Here is an 18,064-nt window from a genome sequence, read left to right as displayed (position 1 = left end):
CTGATCCCAAACAGGGAGAGGTGTTTGATCCCAAACAGGGAGAGGTGTCTGATCCCAAACAGGGAGAGGTGCTTGATCCCAAACAGGGAGAGGGTTCCTGATCCCAAACAGGGAGAGGGTTCCTGATCCCAAACAGGGAGAGGTGTTTGATCCCAAACAGGGAGAGGTGTCTGATCCCAAACAGGGAGAGGTGCTTGATCCCAAACAGGGAGAGGTGCTTGATCCCAAACAGGGAGAGGGTTCCTGATCCCAAACAGGGAGAGGTGCCTGAGCCCAGGTGCTGCTGGGCTGGATCTGCAGCTGCACTCAGCCCCAGCTAATCCTGCTCCGTGATTCCAGAGGCACAGGCTGCAGCAGAGCTGATAAGGAGCTGGCAGGGGATAGAGGCTGAGCTCCCCCCTGCCTTTACGTGGACAGTTACAAAACCCGTGGTTTGCTAAGAAAAAGACTTGGGCCTCGACCATCTCTCACTACCAGACACTCTAATCTTGTCCCACAGGCTGGGACTGACCAACAGCCTTCAGACCTGTGACTCAAAGTATTTGTCCTACATTTGCATGTCTACCCCCAGACAAAACCAGCTATTTCTCTAAAAATATTAAACATCAAATATAGACCTTCTACATGTGCCTTCTAATCTAAGTAGGTACCCAGGTAGATATCTAAGTAAATACAAGTTTCATAACAGAAAATTTAAAATGTACTTGCATATGATAAGAGATATAATCACAGCTGGTGATTTAACAGAAAAAGGCATCACTAGGGTGAAGAAGCAGTTTTCACTGGGCAAATTCACCAAGTGAATTCCAACGTGCCTGTCCTGTCAAATGCAAAGCCAGACACTGCTTATTTATCAAATGCAATTGCAAAACCCAGGCTGGCTGGCCTGAAAACTGAAATTTGGACTGGCAAAAGGTTACTTAGAAGGAGACAAAAGGCACTTTCCTTTTTTACACGGGCCTGGGGAAAGGCTTTAAACAGACAGAGGGAAGGGTTGGATGGGATTTTGGGTGAGGCCCTGGCACAGAGTGCCCAGAGAAGCTCTGGCTGCCCCCGGCAGTGCCCAAGGACAGGGCTGGGAGCAGCCTGGGACAGTGGAAGGTGTCCCTGTCTTGGTAGGGGTGGCACTGGATGGGCTTTAAGGTCCTTTCCAACCCAAACCATTCTATGATCCTGTCTTCACTGTGCCAGCAGTAATAAAAACAAAAGTAGAAACTTCACCAACTCAGGGGTCCAAAATAAAAGGTGAATGTGTCACTGCTGGAGTGCTACAAAATGATCATCAAATATTTGACTCCACCTCTTGAGATGAAGGATGGTAACAGACACAGCCCCTCCTCAGACAGCAGCAGCTTGATGAGCGTGATGCTGCAAAGGCATTAATAAAGGCAGGTGACAGCTCAGACACCTGCAGAAAGGGGAAAGTAATAACGTTCTGCAGATCGTCCGTGAATGGAAAACAACAGCAACAAACCAACAGGTTTGGTTAGAACAGGTCCAAGGAGCCCAAAGAAACTCAAGTGCCCAGCCAAGAGCCAGGCTGTCAGAAGGAGCATCCCAGGCAGTCCAGGAGAGAGAGCAGTGGAACAGCTCTTCCCTGAGGAACTGCTCAAGGTGCAGTGACACAGCTCTGCTCTTCCACGCCTGTGCACCAACTGGGGCATCCTACAGCAAGGACACCAAAAGATTGACCTGAACCAAAAAAACACTGCTTTGGAAGTGATCTGAAATGCTGACTGAGCTCCAGAAATAAGAGCAAAGCAACGTGCCCTAGAGCAGGCAGCAGCCACGGAGGATGGAGCCATGTCATGGTTTGACCAGGAAGTGAGTTTCTGGGAAAGTTATGGTCAAACCAATCAGTGGCCAGATTTGAAATTGGCACCTTTGTTGTGTGTGGGTTTTTTTCCCCTTCCTTTTTGTGTCTATGTAGATTAATAAAGTGTTGGTTTTTTTCCCTCCATTCCCAAGTTGGAGCCTGCTTTGTTCTGTTCCCGGGTCACATCTCACAGTAACCATTTTGGAAATACACCTTTCATGGGGGCACTGGCACTGTGCCAGAGTCAATCCATGACAAGCCATTAGCTGCTCCCAGCCTGGTCTCACTCGTGGGCACAAAAAGGTCTCCAGAACACAGGCTGGAGAAGGCAGTGATTGTCACTTCAACACAACGTCTCCAGGGCAGCATCTCATGGCCAGCTTGTTTGTATTACTGTTAATTTTCACATGTTGTGTGAGGCTAAGGCCAAGCAATTAATGCTCTGCAGTATCTGCATGATGACTTTCTAGTGGAAAGAATTAGAAACCCCCTCAGGGCAGAAACACGCAAAGGATTCCCAACACCATTCCCCGCTCCGCCACGGAGAACAGCTTTATTCACTAAAACTACAATTCTGGGAAAACTGTTGAGATTCATCATCACCCTGGGAAATGCGCAGCAGAAACACAATGTACTGCACACACGGAGTGTCTGAGGAGGGAGCTGCACCCTGGGCTCCCCCAGCCCTGCCCCTGCAAACACCAACCCAGAGCCAGCTCCCCACAGCCCCATTCCCACCTTGGAAACCCCCGGATTTAATGCACCCTCAAAACGAGCAGCCTGGAGTACCACAGCAACAACAAGCATAACCACCTTCCCTGGAAAAGAATGATTAGAGAGGGGACAGCACCGAGTTCTATCCTTGGCAGTTAGAAAATGAAGAAAAAGAAACTACTGGAATGGATAGAACATGGGCAAGTTCTCGTTTTTCTTGAACAATTAAAGCTCTTTCTTGCTTTGTTTGTAGAAAATACTTATAAAGTTCACATTTCAGTTATAAATTTCTATTAATTCTATTAAACTGACATTCATTCTATTCACTACAATCTCCCTGCAGTTAAACTAGCAAAAAAAAAAAAAAATTGATTTTTGCCAAACTGGAGTGTGGCTGCTTTTGGTAGCACACCCATGGCAGCAGCACAGGACGGAGAAGAACATTCCTCAGTGCTGCTCCAGCAATCCAAAGCATGTGGGGACAACAGGGACAGCCAGGGAAACTACTGATGCTAATATGTGTGACAGAGTAACCCATCTTTGTAATAGAAGATTTTAATTTCCTAGATGTCTCTGGAACGATGACTACAGCGTGGAAGAAGTGAAGGATGGCTTTCAAGCCCTTAGGAATTTTCCCAGGCAGCATCTGGCAGAGCCTGTTTCCTATAATCACCTTGATTTATTTGAAATTTTAGAGACAAAATGAAGTATGGAATTTAACACACGGGGTGGGGGGAATACACAAACATGTGAATATCCCAGTGTCAGAAACAAGGAAAGGAAAAAGCGTTGTGCAGGAAGATATCACCACACGTCCCCCCACCATTTTAGCTGCTGATCTGGTGGCATCTGGGGACAATTTCTTAAGCCCTGGAGCCAAACCCATCCAGAGAAGTGCTCTGGGAGCAGGAGCAGGCAGTGGGGAAGGGGCTGGGGTGGGAGCACAGCCACAGCTGCTCCTCCATCCTCCCTGGTGACAAACACCCTCATCCACCTGCACACTGAGCTCAGGGCGTCCCGAGGGGATCAGGGACAACCCAAACCCCTTCTCGAGCCGCAGCTGCCAGCTCCGAGCTCCATCCTGTGCAAGCAATGCACAGATAACCCCCAGGCTCACAGCCTTGCATTTCCAGCTGCAGCTCCCCCTGCTCGGCTCTGTGCCCACAGAGCTTTCCAGCCTGGCACTCAGCGCCCAAAACAGCTCAGGGTCAGCTACCCCAGACCCCTCAGTGCACGCTCCCTCCCCAGCCCCGCAGGGCACCAGCAGCCACTCCTGAGCTCAGCAGGCACCCCAAATCCTGCCCGGCTCTCCAGCCCATGAAGAACCGCTCTTCCAGTTCCATGACAGCCTGGGGGGGTCGTTGGCTTGGTTCTTTCCTTTGAAATGGCCTCTGGCAAGGAATCGTGTCAAAGTCTTAAAGGAAGGAGGAAAAGCAATTCCAGTCGGTTCAGGTGGACTGGGTTTCCAGCTCATCCATCCCCAGAGAAGCCCAGGACACTGGTGAGGGGAGGTGTTCCTTCCAGGAGCAAGGACAGCTCTTTCGCAAGAGCCTCCACGTGCTCGGTGACCTTACAGGTTTACAGCCTGCCCTGTGCCAAGGGCCAGGGCTGGGCTCCCACCCCACACTGCTCGAGGTCCTGGGCAACTGCAGGTGCTCCAGGAGCCCCACCACGGTGCTGGCTCACTGCAGACAGCATCTTTGAGGGCTGGCAGCTCCTCCGGGTCTGCTGGGCACTGCAGGGATGCCACAGAGCTCTCCTGCCCAGGCTGAAGGGGCCCAGACCGTGTGCCAGCAGCCCCACTGGGCACCAGCCGTCCCTTCCCTCCCACACCTCCCACCCTGCCTGGGCTTGCAGAGCTGCCTGCCAGGTAAAAATAGGATGGTTTGGATGTTTTTGATAAAATCTGGAATTGCAAGTTTTGCTGTTCCCATGGATTTTAGGGCTTCCCCTGTTAGCCCCATTTCATTTTGAAATTAGGACAGTTTGAAGACGTCCACGCCTCGAAACGCCGCATGCAGGAAGCCAGGGCTGGTAGCACTTATGAATACTTGGAAAGACTCAGAGAGCTGAATGCTGCATTTCCTTTAAAGCTCTTCCTCGGTTCCGAGGCTGGGGTCAGCCAGGAATAGAAACCCAGTCACTTCCTCCTCCCCACTGGTATGCCGTGCGACTCAGCCGGGCTTTGATCTGCCACACGGAACGAGCTCAGCCACCAAAATAAGTGGACTTAGAAACCTCCAGATTGTTACTTAATAAAATATCAGATGTCCCAACCTTTAAGGTGTTAAATGAGTCTTTAAAGATTTATCTTTAAAGTGATAAAATAAGTCCAAGCTCATTTGTCAAACCAGTTGCTCTGGTTGGAAAGTAGCTGTCAAGTATCTCGATGACTCAGGATGTTGTCGTGCAGGCATCCTAATATTAACTGCTCCCTTCAAGAAGAGCTGAAAAAGGAATGCTCTGCTACTCATAATACAGAATTCCAAGCACTCAGGTTCTTACAACACTTACATTTTAGATGAGGGAGTTTCAGCACTAGATTTTTTATCAAATCATGCACAGAACTTGCAAATCACCTGGCACTGCATGGGAACAGACTTGTCTTCTCCAGCTACGGAAACCAAGTCAGCACAGAACTCGTTAGATGGGTTTTGTTAAAAAAGAAGGTGTCAGAGAAGCTTCCTTTTCAGTTCAGAAAATGGCAGATGTGCAGGGCTTAGCAGAAACACGTGTCCAGGAAGGGCAGCGCTCGTACAGCGACACGAAAATGAAACCAAGGGAACTCACACCAGAGCAGGACTCAGACCCTACAGCAGAGACCTTTCCCCACAGGCAGGCACCTCTCAAAAGCCTGGGCTGGGACAAAGTAGGTCAGAGAAAAAGCCTTTGCTGCAATATGGATCGAAGCAGCAGTGCTATTCCAGCTGGGAGAGCCTATCTGTGATCCAGGAGCACGGCTGCACCTCGTGCTGCTTCAAACAACAGCACTAATTTAACCTTCTGTTTTCTTCTGAACCTGAAGCTTATCAGGACTGTTTGGTCAAAGCAAATAACCCCAGAAGCATTACAAGTCTTCCTTTTCCCCCCAAATGGGATTACGTAATTTTTTAATCAAAAGGCAAAGATGTAAGATCATTTTCTACAAACTGATTTTAATTCACGTCAGGAAATCCCAGCAAGGTACAGAAAACAACCTGGACGTGGCACTCAGTGCTCTGGGCTGGTGACAAGGGGGGACTGGGCACAGCTTGGACTCAATGGTCTGGGCTTTTCCAACCAAAGTGATTCTGTTTGGAAATGACTTTTTAATAAAAGCCAGGTCTGGGAAACCCCAAAGGTGACTCCAGTGCCATCACTGCCAGCCCTTACCAACAGGCAGTACATCCCCCACTATGCTGTTATTTCAATGAACATGTGATAAATGTGCATTATCTCACTAAAATTAAGGTGTGAAGTGAAATCAAATTCCACACATCTTCAGCATCCAAAAACTATTCTGCAAACGAAGTTCAAGATTTTTCATTTTTAAAGCTGTTTTAAAAGTCTGTTTTCAGATATGACCGTTTTTCTCATACTGGCTTATGTTCTAATCTCGTCCATGTTTTAAGAGAACCAAGATGCAGAGTCCTTTATAAAAAAAAGTCTAATTATACCTGCATGGCCCTCATAAGGGGACAGCACAATTGATTTGGGAGCAATTCATAAGGAACACGAGATTAACAGAAATTCAGCTGGCAAAATAAACCATCAAAGGCCCTGGTAGCAAAAGTAACCCACAGGAAAAAAATACAAGAGAGAAAACAACAGCCGGGTAGTAGGAAATTGAAATCTACATGCAAACTGAAATCCACACGAAACTATCAAGTCTGCCAGTTCTTTTCTTTATTTAGTTTTGGTTTTTGTTTTTGAAGTTAACAAGCCTGAACTGCATTCTTGCACAACAAATCCACACATGTGCACGCAGAACGTGCACGTTTTCAGCACGGATTTATTCAAAACCTCGCTGATGGCTTTAGGAAGTTATTGCTTCAGAAAGGTAACAGAAACTCTCAGGGGAGGGAAAAAAATAGGCAAGAGGAAAAAATATGTGGGTACACAGCAACGGACAGCGTGCCTGTGGATAGGTGTGCTGGTTTAAAACACACCATTCTGAACTGACAGCATCTGACTGTGCTCATCAGAGAGCCAGACAACGCTGATCAGATGCATCTTGGCTCTTCTTGGGCAGGTCAGCACCTGACCAACTGAAAAGCTACCAAAATCACAAACAAAATGTTGAGTTTAATACATTACAGCTGTACTCACACGCCCCCCCCCTCATTTCTGAGTGCTGGGGGGGATCCCCCAGTCCTGTCCTGGCAGCACATCCATCGGAACACGGCCCCTCCTGCACAGCCAGACTGCTGCTGAGCTCTGCTCTGAGCCCTGGGCATCACTGAGGAGCTGGGCACAGCAGCAGCAGCGTGGCACAGCCCCCCGAGCCCGGCCCAGAGCCCCCTGCCCACCCCAGCCCCAGAAAAGGCTCCCCAGGTCCCCCTGCCCACTCCAGGTCCCCAAGAGGCTCCTGCAGCTCCCCCTGCTCACCCTAGCCCATCTCCCCCTGCCCAGCCCCCCAAAAGCCCCCCAGCTCACTCCAGTCCCCCAAAAGCCTCCCAGCTCTCCATGCCTACCCCAGCTCCCTAAGAGGCTCCTGCAGGCCCCCCTCCCCACCCCCCCAGCCCAGCCCACTGGCAGCGCGGTGTCGGAGGCGCTCCGGCAGCCCGGCCCTGGCACGGCTCCCCGGCCACACCGAGCCCCCCCAGACCCTGTTCTGCACCCCCACACCCCACCCCACCTCGGAGCAGGTTCTCCGAGCCCCGGCAGCAGAAATAAACCACACCAGCCGCTCGATTGTGTCACAGACTCCAGACTCCTGGCTCGGGGCAGAGGGACCTGCCGGAGCTCGGCAGTAAAAACCCCCGAGAACCCCCAAAGCCAGAGCGGTGCTCTCAGAGCAGGCTGCGAGGGCAGGGGAAGGCAAGGGGACACCACGAAGCCCAAAGCAAGGCCAGGGGCATGCACACAAGCAGCCCTGCCCTTCCCAATGCCAGCTGGGAAGGAGGAGATCCATGGAAACCCTCCCTTGTCGTAGCCAGTTCACACAGCTGGAATGGAGCTGTGCAACGCCGGGAGGATGCTCATCTAAAAGCAGAACCGAATTCTGTAATAGCCTCACAGAATGTCTAACCTGGCATATCCTGTTTTCACATCCCTCTCAGCAGTGAGATGCAGCCAAGCTCTGCCCACTCGTGAGCAAAGAGCTCACCCACCTTCCAGGCCCTCCTGTCCATGAGAACGGCCAGCAGAACAGGGGTTCAAACACTCAGCACAGGAACACACACCAAAAACACCCCAAAAAATCATCCTGCCTGCGAAGTTCCTAGCAAGAAAAGACTGAAGTCCCTGCTGCACCCAGAAGTGCACCACAAAGGATCTTCTGGGTGAGGACAATGACAGGACCTTTTCCAGGTTTCTTGGAAAAAAGAAAACCAAGCCAGTGAGCAGTGAAATCACTTCCATTATTTGCTGCTAGAATAGATGACAGACTTCAATGGTACTTCATGACTTGCTCCTCCTTGACTCTACAACACATTTCTGAGTTTCTCAAGTAGTATTTTGAGTCAAACTACTCATTTGTGCCCTCATTTCCTTATTAAAAGTCCCATCCTGAGCAATACTTGCTAACTTTTAACTCAGCTACACAAATAAAAGTAGTGAGAAATAAGAAGTGTCTGAATGAAGCACACAAGAGTAAATGGCGCCCTGCTGCTCACAAGTTTCATATTAAATCTTGTGTGACTGTGGTGCAGAAATTTGATGATCTCCAGCTGCTTTCTGACACACAGTAACTGTACAAACATATTACAAATAGTATGAAGAATGTATTACTGTAAAATCCAATATGAAACTCGTTTTCTTTACTAAATTACAGTAGCAGTAAACTGAATTCAAGAAAGACATGATCATTATTTTAGAATCCCTTCCCCAACAGTACTTTTGCATTTGCAACGTCATAAAACCCAAGATATTTGATCAAAAAGGGGAAATTGTGTATGATATTGCATCCCCACAGCAAAGTATCAGCAGTCTGTGGGATATTAATTTCCAAAATACATCAGGATTGTAATTTTCTAGGAAGATTTAGCATGGACTGGGAGCTCCACAGGTAGAGCTGGAGGTTTGCTGGTGAGCCACTGGCACTGGCTGGATTAAAAGGCAGCGGGCTGGTACAGAAACATTCTCCACACACCATGTCAAGATGACATCTGAAGAGCACAATTTCCTCCAGAAATCCAGACAATTGTGGTGATTATTGATTTAAGGCACCAGGATTAGAGAACTCTACATGATATCCTGGGTAAGTAACACCATGTCCTGGAGGCTGAACTGGCTTTCACACACGAGCAGGGAGAAAACCTGACCTCATCTACCATCCCTGAATTCCAAAGCTCAGCTCCAGCCTTACAGCTCCCTGAGCCACAGGAGCTGCAGCTGCTCCTCCTGCTCCTGCCACACACCTCTGGGACACCGAGGTGACACAGCCAGGCCACGGGACAGGGAGCAGAATGCTCTGTCAGGTGTTCTGTAGCTCTATTTCAAGCAATGCAGGCATGGCTCGAGCCCAGGGAGACACTGCTTCACCCAGGGATGGAATCCCAGCAGGAAACATCATGGCAGAGGTCTGTGGGAGCCCAGTCAGGCCAGGATGGAGGAGGCACAGGCACAACACCTTCTTTGGAGTGAAGGTGAGGTAAGGAGGAAAACCCCCAGGAGAGACACAAATTGTGCTGGACTGTCCTCCCAGCCCAACCTTGCACTTCTGGGACACAGTCACTGACACCCCAGTAAGGACCCCGGTGCTGGACTGGTTACACATGGGGACAACCCACACCTGCTGCTTCTCCTGCCCACAGGCAGCAAGAGCTGCATGGCCAGAGCCTTCCAGCTGCCCCCCAAGAGCCTTCCAGCTGCCCCCCAGCTCTGTGGTACCAAGTGCTCCAGCCCGTGGATGGAGCTCACTCCGCGCAGGTGACCCTCTGCTGACATCCCTCTGCAGGTGACAGCAATGCCACGGCCACAATTGGTCACACCCTCACAAAGGGGCACAGAAACCGTCAATTTTGTGTTTTGGTTTTTTCCCACAGATAGCCCAAAAGAGCTGCTCTGGAGTCAGAGCCAAGACAATGAGATGAAATGATTCTTTTTTTGCGTGTGTCATCTGTTCCAGCTGTACTGGTTCACTCCTGTCCCAGGGGGACGAGGCCATCCACTGACAGCATCTGACCAGTATTTCCAGAACCCAGCACAGGATTAACTCCTGCTCTGTGAGGCTGTTTAAGCAAAGGCTGTGTTACAGAAGGCCATCAGTGGCTCTCACACTACAGTGGCTGTTACAAATGGTTATCAATGGATCTCCTACTGCAGTGAATCAGCCGGAAAATCCCTGCGATGAGAACAATCATCTCTACATGCAACAGTGCCACACATTAATTCTTCAGTAAATAAGATTAAAATCTGTGTATACTTGAGACTCTGCGAGACAAAGGCTGGGAAACCAAAGAGGGCTTAACCCAAACTCCCTGGGTCTGGAGCACAGCACTCAGCACATCCAAGTGCTCTGCCCAGAAACCTCCTTGCTGCACACACACGTGTTCTGTGCTCCTGAGCTCCAAGCTGATCACAAAGGCACTCCCAAGTTCATTTCCCTACACCAGAGGTGACACTCACTTATTTTAACAACACAAACCCAAGGTAATTGTAACTACAGCTCTACAAAGCTTTTCCCATCGCCTGCAACTTGGATTGAAAACAGGATTTTATTGGGATGTTGTTTTCCCCCAGACTGATACCACGGGGAATGTTTGTAGAACACATACACGACACTACAGCAGCACCTCGGGGTGGAATAGCAGCTCAGGCTGGCTCCAACCACCCCAAAAATGAATGCTAGTCCAAAGAGGATGTGGGAACCTTTTAAAGTGCAGAAATAATTCCAGTTTGCAGTTACACAAACACACAGAATATGCACCACTTGTTCATTTCCAGCATGAGCAGCAATAATCAAAGGAAGAAGGGAAATTTGCTTCCCCCAAGATAAATTGCTCTCACTGTAAAAGTAATCTTTAGCATGGTAAATATACAATGTAGGAGTTGGATAATACCTGTATTTCACATTGCTGGGAAGATTCGTGAGTAGGACTCGTTCAACCACAGCTTTGCCTTCACTGGCAGCAGGAGAGTACAAGGGGTTTAACCATGGAAATAAATTTAAAAAAAAATATTGTATGGACAACAAAAATAAGGTTGTTTTATAAGTCAGAATTAAGTTTAAAATAGAGATCATTGTCAGGAGAAATATACTTGCAGAAGCTGACCATTTGGACTGGATTTACAGCAACCTCCTTGGCTATGAACTCCATGGAAGGATCAGCCAAAACTGGGAAAAGTGGATTACATCTTACATGAGCTCACATTTACGTAGTTACCTTTCCACAGCACCTTAGAGCACATTCTGCAGGCATTCCTGATTCACCCCTTTCTGCCAAAACAACTGGGTTTTTACCATGTACTTCCAGAGCCAAGCCCCCCAAGTACAGTATTACATGAAGCTGACAAATCACAACACAGACTGCTGGAACCCCGAGCACTCCAAACACCACGCCTGGGTTTTATATCAAAACAGAATGATTAAAAAAGCCCCGGCTGCGGATGTCCCATCCATTATACTCTGCTGAGTCAGGCAGCACTGAAAGCTCTGCAGCCAGCCCTGCCAAGCCACCGGCCTTGGCCAGCAGCCGAGGGAAACAAAGCGGCAAGACAAACGGACAACTGACCTTTACCACTGCTGGCAAACAACCCCTTTCTTCCCCTTCCTTCTCACAGCACCTGAGCCCAACAAGAATCCCAGTTTAAGAGTCAAGGGTAGAAGGGCAGAAGGGTGAGTTTTGGAAGCAAGGCTTTGCACTGGGACCGACCAGAGAAACTTTTCCTCCTTCCAGACTCTCCTCCTCTTTAATGGCTTCTCTCAGCTCTTGCCCTTTCTTAAACTTCCTTAATGATCCTTATCCCCCGCAAGCTTAAGTACTAGGAATGATTTCAACTGTAATAAGAGAAGCCATAACACTGCCAGTGGGGCCCAGTTTCTGTGAATTCTGGCTGTGGGAGCAAACCCTGCATTGCTGGGCTGGTTCTCAGCATCCTTCACTCCCCCCACAACAAGCCACATCTCCAGGAAGTCAGAGCAACAGGAGCTGAGCGAGGGATTTAATGTATATACCATGCAAGAGCCCCACGAGTGCGTGTTGCTAAAACCATTTCCTTGAAATGGAACGGTTTTCCCTGGGTTTGTGTAATAAATCCCAGCAACATCCCATCGCAGGGGACGCCAGCAAATCCTCCAGCCCTTCAGTGAAGCACTGCAGCTCCATTTGCTCCTCTTCCAGCTGCTGTCTCACTGCCACTGAGGACAATCTAAGGTAAGATGTCTGTTAGCCTACTTTTGCCTCCCTTTTATTGTGTCCATCCTCTTCATGGACTCGGAGGGGGGACCCTGAGCAATCCCAGACAAAGCTGTCCTGCTGGCCAGAGCCTCCCTGCTGCTCAGATCTGCAGTCTGAGGAGCTGCAGCTCAGAGCTTCAGCAGCTCAGCACCAGCTGGCTCTTCCACCAACAGCAGCTCATTGATTATTGCCAGTTCATCCCCATTAATCAAATTCCTGAAGTTTGCATTCTGCTTGTTGACTTCTGGATCCCTCCTGCCGTGCGCTGCAAATTGATTGGTTTTCTTGGGCCTGATTATCACTTGTCTCATTAAAGCCAGCACGCTGGGCTACCCGGAGGAGCAAAAACACTCAGAAATGGCATGACATCAATTCCAGCCTGAGTGGACAGAAAGGGACATTCCAGGTTTCCCTTTAAACAGGCAGATTAAATACAGCCTGAACACCAGGGCTGAACTGCAGCTTTTCTTCCCCTATGTTCAGGCTACAACTAATATGTTTTTAGTAGACAAATAATTCTACAAACACCAAAAAGTATTTCCTCCTGGAAACTGAAGCTTCTCAAAATCCCAGTCTCCATCTCTCACATTTAGTACCTAAAAAAAACCAGACCACGGGAACCTGGCAAGGGAGTCCTTCCTTTGTTTCTAAAACAAATGCCAATTTTGTTAAGTCTTCTGCAAGAAAAACAAACAAATCCACAATACATCACCTTAAACTAACCCAGTTTAGACCAAATATTTCTGGCAAGGTTCAAGAAGAAAAAAAATTCCTGCTTCAAACCCAGGGTTCATTAATACCTCAAACACTGTAAAAGGAAGATGGACTTGCCTGAATGTTATAGAATAAAACTAATAAAGCAAACCCAAACAATGCTGTTTTTAGACCTGGACTTTGTAGTTGAAGCATATAAAAATCCTTGGGAAGTAAGAACAGCTTCCACAGACTTGTGAATAATGCATTTTTATGCAAAGCTCAACTAGGAGCCACCTCGAAATTCTTTACACATAAAGAAAAAAAAAAAAAAAGCATTATCTTACGGCAAAAAGGAAGCAATAAAATGTAAGATGACCTTGCAGGAAGCAAGAACGTCAACGCTGAAGCCCCAGCGTGGATAAGCCTGGGCAGGGGAGGAGGCGGCTGGAGCGGGGATGCTCGGGGCCAGTCCCTGCCCTGCCCCAGCCAGCCCAAAACACGTCGCCCTGCTCCGGGACAGCCCGGGGGAGCTGCCCATCCCTGCAGGATCGCACACAGGAGCCGCGGTGGCCGAGCTCCGCAGGGCTGGGCACGCAGCTCCTGCTCCGCGCCCCGAGCGCGGGGGGCTCTGCACAGCGCGGCCCTCCTGGAGTCACCCTCAAAAGTGACATTTCCATCACCACCGGGGAATCTGCCCGTTGAAACTGCCCCTGAAAGCCTCCTCCCCAATGCAGAAACATTTCTTGCTTTGACACAAAGTTTATGATGATCATTAAAGATACAGTGAGAACAGAGGAAATAAACTAAAAAAAAAAAACAAACCATGAAACAAACTAAATACAACACGGAACTGGACAAATTATGCAAAAGGTTAGCACAAAGCATTTCTAGTCTGTCGAAATAAATGGTAAGACACGCTGAATATTCACGAATCAAGGTGGAGTCTAGCCACAGACTTTGATTTTCTTTTCTGCATCACTTACATGACAAATTGTTTTAAACACTTCAAAGAAAAAAAAGAAACACATTGACAACAGAAATCAAAATCCATGAAAGAAACTGAGAATGAAAGCAAGCTAAAAGTTGTCTTCCTGAAACAAAGAAGGAATCCTCGCACACTTCATTCCAGCCATGGGAAAACGGAGCAAATATCGCGCAGGGAGAGCCCCGGGACTGGCGGGAACACCCCGGGGATCCAATCGTCAGCAGAGCAACAAAACCCAGAATGTTAAAGCAGATCCTTCATTAAAAGCCTACAAATGCCAGGTTTCTGCACAGGCACTTGCAGGGCCGTTTTCTGACAGACTCCACAAATCCCGCTCCGCGGAGGCCACACGCTGCTCGTGCAAGGAGTTGTTGAACGCAGAGCAGCCGAGGGAGACACAGAGCTGGGTGTTCCCCCGGAACCAGAACCATTCCAGCAGCACAGCCGAGCACACCTATCCCAGAGCTGTCCCAAAACTGTCCCAGAGCTGCTCCTGCAGCAGTGCTTCCCTGCAACAGCTGCAGCTCTGCAGGAAACACAACCACCAAGGCACTGCCCGCAGGTAGGACCCAGCTCCCCACACCCCCTCCTGCCCTTCTACTTGGAGTTAAATTCCAGGTATGTTTAAGCCCGACTGCAAATACTCTTATCTCTTCAAAGGCATTATTGAACAAGCTGCTGAGTGTTTCCCACTCGGAATCTTCTTGTCCATGTAAGGCAAATGCGATACCGAGCACAGCGAAAACTCCAGTTCAGCTTAAATGTAATTCTAGAAATTTACCCAGCAACCAAGTTATTTTTGTGCATAACATTTAAGTAATGCTAGGAAGGAAAAAAAGCCCACAGTGATTGATCCTCTAACCCCTGGGAACGAAGGAGCTTTTGTATACACTTAAATACTTCCTTCCATACTGCCTGTGTATGGATCCTGCTACCACATACTCGATTTTCCCTCTACGCTGTATACTGGAAGTTTTATTTTTATTTATTTACTTTTTAGACCATGCCAGCTCCACTCCAGTTTTCTTCCCTTTAATACCAATAAATTGAGTAGTTGTTTAAAGCTGATGTTGTACTGTGGGATAAACACTCCCCAGTGATGTCTGATCAGCCACACATACCAAATGGAAAAAGGAAAAAAAAAAAAAAGGAAAAAAAGCCCAAGCAACAAACCAGCATGCATGGAGCTGTGCTAAACACACTTGTAGCGTTTTAATAAAGAGCAACACAAACTAATTACCTTGAATAGCCATTAGAGAAAGCAGGTCTGCCAGAGAGGTTGAGCGTTCCCAGCGGAGCCAATGCCTCGTCCCCCGATCCCTGGCACCTATTCCAATTTTCTGACCCGGCAGGAAGAGATGGAATGATATTAAAAATTGGTTTCTGATCCTGCTGCTGAGAGAGCGACGCAGTATTTAAATCATAGTGGTACATCTGTCCCCCAGAGGTGCTGACACCGTGGATGGAGATGGCCGAGACTTTCGTACCCAGCAGGTTCGACCCGGAGAAGCTGGCCTGGCAGTAAAGAGGGCCCATGTTTTCCTGCTTGATGCCGGGAGTACACAGTTCAATGAAGTCTTCCTTTTCTGTTTTCACTTGAGGCATTGGCATTTTGGAACTGGGTAAAAGGTCACCACGGTCATTAATTTTAGGTTTAGTGTCAGATAAAAGAGGAGGCTTGCAGTCTTCGCCGAGACTTCCTTCCAGGAGAAAGGCGTCGTCCGCGGATATGGGGGAGAGCAAGCCACCGTCATCGAGCAACGGGTCCAGCCGCCACGGGCTCCCGTTGGGCTCCTTGCCCGGCGACACCGGCGGCAATTCCAAATCCTGGAGGATATCCAGGGTGCTTTGGTCTTCGGAAAACAACTTCAAGTTGCCACCATTCGAGCCCACCTGGCTTTGGACCGCAGCTCCCGACTCCGCGGGGACGCCGCGCGCGGCCATGCCTGGGAAATCCGGCTCGAGCGGCACCTCAGAAGACGCGGTTCCCTTGGCGTCCTCGGCCAGGCTCGAGGACTTGTTCAAGCTCGCAATACTTTCCTCCAGGAGCCTGAAGTCCGTGTCTCCGGAAGAGATGCCGATTTGGCCCTGGTGCGAAAATCCAAGGTCGTTTCCCATCACTTTTGCGTCTGTTTCACCCATGTACAGTCCCATCGAGAGCGACACCGCCTTGGAAAGGTCTGGCTGAGGCACATTGTTTCCTAATCCTTTTGGAAAGTCAGCCAAAGCAGGTTGCTGACTGGAATCTGACTGAGAAGATGCAGGGAGAGGAGATGTAGACACAGGGGCTTGGACAGTAGCTCCACCCCTGAAGGGTGGATGGAAGTCCATCACGATCCCTCCTTTGGTACTGATGAGTGCATTTTTCCTGGTTTCGTCTTGATCCAACGGGTTAAGCAATTCTTTGGAATCCATTACTTTACCATTAACTATAAAAAGATGAGAAGCAGTCAAAGTCAGCACAGCAAGGACACCTTAATAACAGCTTTAAAATGAAAAGTCTGAGTCCTTCGCCTGGCGAACCTGGCTCAGCTGCTCTGAGAGCGAAGGCACGGCACAGCACGCTCTGGGCTGACACGTGCCACGTCTCTCAGACACACTGCACTTGTTTTCAGGGGGTTTTAGGTTTTGGTTTCTGTCTGGTGAGGAGGAACTATGTATTTTAAAGCTTTGCTAAACCTGGATGAAGGGGTAAGTCTGCCTGCACGCAACTCGGAATAAAGCTCCGGCACGTGACATCTGTACACGCACTCTTCAGCTCTGTCACCCATCGTGCACTAAGGAAATGTAAGAATTGTTAAAGGACCCGGTTTACAAATTTTGCCAGGTAAATTTCCCTGGTATTTAACTACACCTTGAGCAGGGAAAAACGACATTTGCCACCTTTCCAAGTCAGCTCTCCCCTTGCAGAGCAGGTCTGGAGCTCCCAGAGGCGGCACCTCCGTGGTTTGGCATTCCCCGGGACTCGACCTTCCCACCACAAAACACAGCGTTTGCCACCTTTGCACGGTTCAGTCTTGAAATGCAACCCACCCATCTCGCAGTAGACCCCGCATAATTTTTTAAATACATCTGAAATTTATAAATAAAATCCAGCCCAAAATAAAGCAGGATTTTTATTAGCTTCCACCCGTTCACGGCTACTCTCCAAACACACCCGACACTGAAAACAAACCTCGTAAGTTTCAGATGTTTGTATCTGCTACATGTTTTTTTTTTTTTTTTTTTTCGGCAGAGAGCATAAATATTTGGAGAAACACTGTAAATTCTTCGGCAAACTTCCGACACGGTGTCCGGCCTTGCCCCGGCAGCGCCCTGCCCGCACTGCCGCAGTCCGGGGGGCACTGCCAGCCCGTCCCCTCCCGCCGGGCACGGGGACACCGCCACAGCCCCGCAGCCCCGCCGCTATTTCTGTGCGCAAAGTTAAGGCTGCGAGCGACGAAAAGGCCCCACGTGTAAAACCTTAAGGTGGCCCGGGCGGGAGCGGCTCAGCGCCAGGAGCTCCGGGGGTCCCGGCCGCGCTGCCCGGGGAGCGGAGCCCCGGGAGCCGCAGCCCCGAGCGGGGCACCCCGAACTGCTGCGCTGCTGCTTAAGGTGGACACTGCCGGCCACCGGAAAAAATACAGAAAACACAAGAATACCTCCAGCGCTGCCTTCTTCCTTTTTAACATGAAGGGGAGGGAAAAGGTAGTTGTTTCATTTGACAATTCCCCCAACGCCCAAAAAAAAAAAAACCAAGGCAGCGAATCATCCAGCGTAGGAAACGTGTCAAAAATCAGCTGCGAGAGTCGGCTCAAGGGCGGAAAACGCTGCAAATACTTAAAACCGCCGGATTGCAATAAAATCGCCTTTGCAAAGTACAGTTTTCAGAGAAATGTGTCGGGACCTGTTGAGCCGTCTCCTGGCACACCCACTTCAGCAGCACCAGCCCCGCGCGGGGCTCGGCCGCGCTCCCCGCCCGCGCCCCCCGCTCCCCCCCTTCAGACACCCCCACCCCTCCCCAGGGAACTTCCCGGGGGGAAGCGCAGCCCCCGCGGGACCCCCCGCCGCCCTTACCTCGTCCGGGGGAGGGCGCTGGGGCTCCTTCAGCCGCCCACGGCCATGGCGCCCCGCGGCGGGGGCGGCAGCCGGCTGGGGGGGGTCAACAGCCGCCCCTCGGGGCCGCGGCGGCGGCAGCACCGCTCCCCCCGCCGCCGCCGATGCTGCTCCGGCCGCTGCCGCTGCTCCTCCCGCGGGCCCCAGACCCTGACCCGTCCCCGCCCGCCGCCGCGGCGCCCCCTCCGTTAATTAGCGCTAATTGCCTCCGCGGAC

The 18,064-nt window shown here is 49.8% G+C and overlaps 1 protein-coding gene across 2 annotated transcripts in view; it reads right to left on the bottom strand.

Moving 5' to 3' along the window:
- The window catches only part of NR3C1 (nuclear receptor subfamily 3 group C member 1), a 65,439-nt gene extending 47,381 nt beyond the window's left edge, over positions 1-18,058 (bottom strand). Inside the window, exons 1-2 of one of the 2 annotated variants that reach the window (XM_041397435.1) lie at positions 17,810-18,058; positions 14,994-16,182 (exon numbers count right to left, since the gene is read on the bottom strand). In XM_041397435.1, coding sequence (XP_041253369.1) covers positions 14,994-16,168 — 1,175 coding nt within the window. In that variant the 5' untranslated portion in view covers positions 16,169-16,182; positions 17,810-18,058. Of the gene's footprint in view, positions 1-14,993; positions 16,183-16,928; positions 17,411-17,809 lie in introns of those variants that run through there. The other variant, XM_041397436.1, reaches the window with a different exon arrangement.
- Between the last annotated feature and the right edge of the window lie 6 nt (positions 18,059-18,064).

The sequence above is a fragment of the Onychostruthus taczanowskii genome, unplaced genomic scaffold, assembly GCF_017590055.1.
Source record: "Onychostruthus taczanowskii isolate IOZ18803 unplaced genomic scaffold, ASM1759005v1 scaffold14, whole genome shotgun sequence".
Lineage (NCBI taxonomy): Eukaryota > Metazoa > Chordata > Aves > Passeriformes > Passeridae > Onychostruthus > Onychostruthus taczanowskii.
The sequence above is the reverse complement of the archived record's forward strand: the minus strand, read 5'-3'. Positions and strand labels throughout refer to the sequence as shown.